This window comes from Bradysia coprophila, unplaced genomic scaffold (genome assembly GCF_014529535.1).
Source record: "Bradysia coprophila strain Holo2 unplaced genomic scaffold, BU_Bcop_v1 contig_70, whole genome shotgun sequence".
In the NCBI taxonomy this organism is placed as follows: domain Eukaryota; kingdom Metazoa; phylum Arthropoda; class Insecta; order Diptera; family Sciaridae; genus Bradysia; species Bradysia coprophila.
The window spans coordinates 5,115,661-5,120,926 of NW_023503941.1; the positions used below are offsets into that span (position 1 = coordinate 5,115,661).

At 35.9% G+C, this 5,266-nt stretch overlaps 1 protein-coding gene across 2 annotated transcripts; it reads left to right on the forward strand.

Annotated features, from left to right (window-relative positions):
• The first annotated feature begins 2,983 nt into the window (after positions 1 to 2,983).
• Positions 2,984 to 4,301, forward strand: LOC119083877. 2 transcript variants are annotated; one of them, XM_037193691.1, is made up of 4 exons: positions 2,984 to 3,136; positions 3,201 to 3,887; positions 3,951 to 4,154; positions 4,271 to 4,301. In XM_037193691.1, the coding sequence occupies exons 1-3, from the start codon at positions 3,089 to 3,091 to the stop codon at positions 4,137 to 4,139; spliced, it is 924 nt and encodes a 307-aa protein (XP_037049586.1). In that variant the 5' UTR covers positions 2,984 to 3,088; the 3' UTR covers positions 4,140 to 4,154; positions 4,271 to 4,301. The 2 variants fall into 2 exon arrangements, with proteins under 2 accessions (XP_037049586.1, XP_037049585.1); XM_037193690.1 differs by lacking the exon at positions 4,271 to 4,301 and having other exon boundaries at positions 3,951 to 4,260.
• Positions 4,302 to 5,266: the final 965 nt, after the last annotated feature.

A 5,266-nucleotide genomic window follows, 5' to 3' on the forward strand; every position in this document is an offset into this window, starting at 1 on the left:
GAATACGGCGATGCTGCTATAGGATATGTTAAAGTTAAGAAAGAAGGCGTTCTCTACACCATTGCTGCTAGGATCACACCACAGACCAGCGTAAATAAAACTCCGTACAGCGTGACTGTTATCCTAACCGAAAATGATTCAAACATTTTGAGTGCGTCATGTGATTGTCAAGCATCGACTGGTAGTTCAATACATTACGTGGTATAAAGGTCATAGATTATTACCAGTTCGTTCGCAGGTCAATGCAAACATCAAACTGCGGTAATATTCTGGCTATTGCGTCGATCAGAAGAGCCTGCACCAACCGAAGTTCGATGTTACTGGAAGAAGTCAATCCTATCTACAGTTAAAAATGTGAAAGCCAAAAGTGTTGACGAATTGAGTGGTCGGAACACAGACATAGTTAATGCTACCGATGAATTGTTAAAAGCATTTATTGAAATGGGAAAGGACTCTAATCCGAATGCTTTTGTCATCAGATACAGTGATCACAAAGGTCGAAGCACGTTGTATTTGGATCATTTGATGATCTTATTTATGGATACGAAACAGACGTTAAATGCTCGCAATTTTATTAAATTTTGCTCAGATTCCATGGACAGGGAAAGGTGCGACGAAATTTTCGAGGAAACCAAAGAACAAAACGTTAAAGCAGAATGGTATTACCAAAGATTCGGACGTGTTACTGCCTCCCGACTGTATGAGGTTTGCCATTGTAAAACACCTGAGGGATCTTTAGTTGCAAGCATAATGGGTGCAGACATCAATTTTGTTATTTTTACAAAGCTGACAACACCGCATCAATTTTTCTCTTTCATTTTTTATAGTGTTGCATGTAGTGAAAATACTGCCTTCTCCATTTGAGAAGTGCCTTCTTCATCGCTATAAATGAATTTTATCTACGTAAATTAACTTTATAAGAAAAACTACACAAAATTTTGGTATAGCGTAGAACAACTTTTAGTTCCTATAATAATATATAATTCAAATAAATTCCTTGTTTGGAACTCAATTGGCAAGAAAAGCAGCAGACGTCAAATTAAACCGTTACAAAGAGCTTTCCGACCAAGGTTATTTCATTTTACCATTCGCAGTAGAGACGCTAGGTCCTTGGTGTGAGGAAGCTATTCGGTTCGTGGATATCCTTTGCAATTTGATCTCTGAAAGAACTGGTGAAACAAGATGTAAGGCTTATTTGAAGCAAAGAATAGGTATTGCTTTACAGCGTTCGAATGCAGCTTGTGTTATGGGTACGTTTAGAGAAGATGAATTCGGACGGTTGGACGAGATTTTTTATATACTCTGATTGATTTCATGGTTTGTTGAATTGTTCCTTAGTTAAGTTTTTAGTTAAGCTTTTCTCCTGTTTCTCCTGAATCAGGCCAGTTTCCATGGTTCTGGTTAAATATAATAGGGCAATTTTTGTTAAGAATAGAAGCCACTCCATGGGTGGAATTTGTTTCATGCTTTGATACAAATTTAGGGTTTAATCAATAAAAATACATATTTCGACAAAAAAAAAAAAAAAATATTTAATTGGCAGAAGATTCTGAAGATCTCGTTCTCGGATACATTTTTCTTCTTGATCGAAAAATAAATAAAGAGAACGAGTTGCCAAATTTTTTTAAAATAAAATTTACTGCAACAAACAACTTTTTGAGCTTAGAAACTGAAAACGACACCTTTAATCGAGCGATATCATGTATTTTAGAAGTTAGAGAATTTGGCTAACGCCTTTTACTGTTCTCTGTATGAGTTTTTTGATGTGATATCATTGATTTTAGAAGTTCAGCTAGGATAACGATCTTTCAAGTTTCGAAATACTATAGAAATCATCTCGAATCTCAAAAAACACCGCAAAACTCTGTGGAAGTTAAGAAATGCTTAAGAAGTCAATTGTCATCACAAAATCGGGGAACTATTATGGAACCAGGTTCCTTATGTCAAAACTAGCCCAAATCCATCAAAAAACCCAATGGAAGTTGATAAATACTAGATATATAACCTCTAATCCCAAAATTATGGAACTATCATTGGAGCATATGTTGAAACTACCCAAAATCCATCAAATGTCCAAAGAAAGTTGACACTACTAACCGAGATCGATCGTCGATACATTAAATGAACCGATTTTGATGCTCATTTTGTTCGCATTTCAAGCGAAGATGATGGAATTGATTTTAAGACGATATTGGCCAGAACGGAGAAACAAAAATGACTATACATAGTGGTGTGCTCAAAGCTTTCTTCGTTGGCTTTTCTTTGGGAAACGAACTAGCGCCACAGACTCCGCTACATCCATGCTATTTTTGTGTAAATAAATTGCTAATCCGAATTGTGTCAATTAATTTTTTTTTAAATACTTAAAGATGAGTACACAGTTCGCAAAATGAATGGCGAAATTTTGATATACGACAATTTGATAAAGTTGTGTGAAAATACAGCAGGTGTAGGTTGTACAGCCGGTTACGTTCCCGAACCGCAACAATTAGATCACGATTTACATGTGACTTCGTGATTCTATAATAAGAACTAAAACTTAGCGTTCGAAGTTGTTTACACAGTGCAGCATATTAAGATAATAGCAAATGAGAAATTGCAAAATGTAAGAATTGCGTCAGAATTGCCAAGGCCATTCGAAGGTGTTTACTATAGCAAAATACGAGCTCCAACTCTTCTTATCAATGACCATCGGAAGATCACAGTTCGTTTGAACCTTTTTCTTTTCATCATTCTGTGGAATAAAATCTAGAGAAACTTCCTCACCTAATCCTAAAACAGAGTTGTCAATTATTCGAAAATCAATTTTTCCCAATAATTGATTCGACGATTCCGACGAAGAATCAACCGATGGCACGTATACCGGCACTGTCATGTCCAAATGTCAAAGGTGAAGTAGCTTGGTTCCAAGAGACACGACACAGTGTGTGCTCACCTTAAAATATGACAAGTGTTCAAAAGCACACAGTCACGAGTTGACATTCTAAAAAAGTTGAAAACACCTGTCGAACAGAAAAGTGTTTTTTGAAGAGTATAAAAGTAGCAGCAATATCGATCTTTCTATAAGTCTTTATCAGTTCTTGGAAAGATGAAAACCTCTTTGCAACTTGTTGTGTGCTTCTTCGGTTTGATTATCGTAACTAAATTTGTTCAAATATTTTTCTCGTAAATAAATTTTTTCTGTTTTCTGAATTTTGCAGGTTTCTTATGCTCAGAATACTGAGCAACAGTACGACATTGTTCCCGGCATAAATGATTTTCCAAAGCCATTTGCCAGAGCTCTCGGTAAATTCAACGCTAACGCTCGTGAGTGGTACGGAAAAATAGACCAAGCTATGTACGACGCTCATGATGCAATCCTGAAGAAAGCAAACATAATCTATACGCAATACAGAAATTTGGCGACTAAATTGCGTGAAACTTCAGACGCTTTCACCGGCAGTGCGGATGAAATTGCTGATGTCAAAAACGCTGCGAATGATGTTCTTCATGACATGGATCAATCAGACAAATTAGATGTGGATATTATAATCGCTCCGCTGACTGGAAGACCAATGATGGGAGACAATTTAATGACATACCCCTCTGAGGATCTACATGCTCTTTTACGTCTTCCATATGACACTCTATTCAATTTCTTAATCATCGAAAAAACCAAAAGCGAAGATTGTGTAAAATCCGTTTTTTCGGCAGCAACCAAATACTACGAGGAAAAATTGAAACGTTACTATTATGATGAAGTGCTTTCGTACTCTACGGACCCTGATACATTATTTAAAGAACTTGATGGAAAAATGGAAGCTGCCAGAAAAGGTGCGAACGATTTAATCGCGAAAATCAAGATATGCGGTAAATTAGATTCAAAAACAAATTGCGTGAAGGAAATTGTGAGTTAAAACCGAACCATTAAATGTACGTAGATTAAATTCCAATATTTTCTCGATTCACAGCATGACAAATACAGTGATTCAAGTGACCTAGCGGAACATTATCTATTCAAGGATGTTACGAGTTATGCTCAAAGCCTTAGTAAATCGTTGGACTTCCAAGCTCCTGGAGGCCCTGATACGCTACTGGGTCGTTTTGGCGAAGAATACAAAAAAACTGTAGCAGACGCATTTGCCAACTGTTCGAGCTGATCAGTCTATTGACTGATTTTACCTTCGATACACTTTTTTCATTTTTTTAGAGGATTTTGTGACACGAGAAATAATTTGGATCGAAACTTTGAATTTCATTAAATAAATTATTTGCACTGTCTCTCAGTGTTTATTTTGTTCCGTCACAAACTTGCCAAAAAAGAAAATGTTTGAATAATACCTCCACGTAGATGAAATCGAAATATTTTTGTGAGAATAAATATTTCTACATAAATCAAAATGGCAGTACACACTCGACGAGTCTCTCAGGGAAATATAACACAGAAAAATATTTCCAATCATCATCACTCTCAGTAATTTTGAATCAATGAATTCGAGATACTTTGGAGCGCACAGTCTAAAATAACGTACGTAAATGAAAATTTCGTATTTAAGTATATTTGTGATAACCGTTTTGGACAGTAGGGCCAACGCAAGCGAAATTACGTAAATACGAAATGACATACGCAATTTAAGACTTTGGAGGAGCGCAATTTTCCGCTTATTTACCATAGCATCGGATAAACTACTTTTCCGCTAATTGTTTGATGACGTTACCGATTCCAACAGTTTTGTTTAGCGTTTTTTATCTCGTGGCAACCAAGATCCTACAAAGATACGAAGACGTAATTCAATCGACATTTGAATGACTTCTTTCATTGCTTAAGCAGTTTAATGTTATGTTGAAAAAAGAACGAAGAAAATTTTTTGAGATGCGGCATCATGTCCGGAGCGATAGCGGAGGACTTGACGCAGTCTAACTCCAAAAAAAGAACGAAGAAATTTTTTTGAGACGCGGCAACTATATATAGGCGAGAATTCTACTAAACCAAATTATTTTTAAAATATTCTCACTTGAAATACATAGAAAATGAGCTATTACACTCCTACCAAATACATGAAAAATGACATTCTCCAAACAATCAAAATCTTTCAATTTATGTCTACCTATCTATCGATGGTCGATCTTGGAAAATCCGCAGCCAATCTCTATGAAACTTTGCAGGAACCTTAGTCAGGCCATTAGAAATTAAGTTTCATTCATCATTATTCCAGGAAAATTTATCTGTCACATGCGACACAGATTTTTTTGGTAAAATTTTGGTTGTTTCCAGTCAATTTTTTTT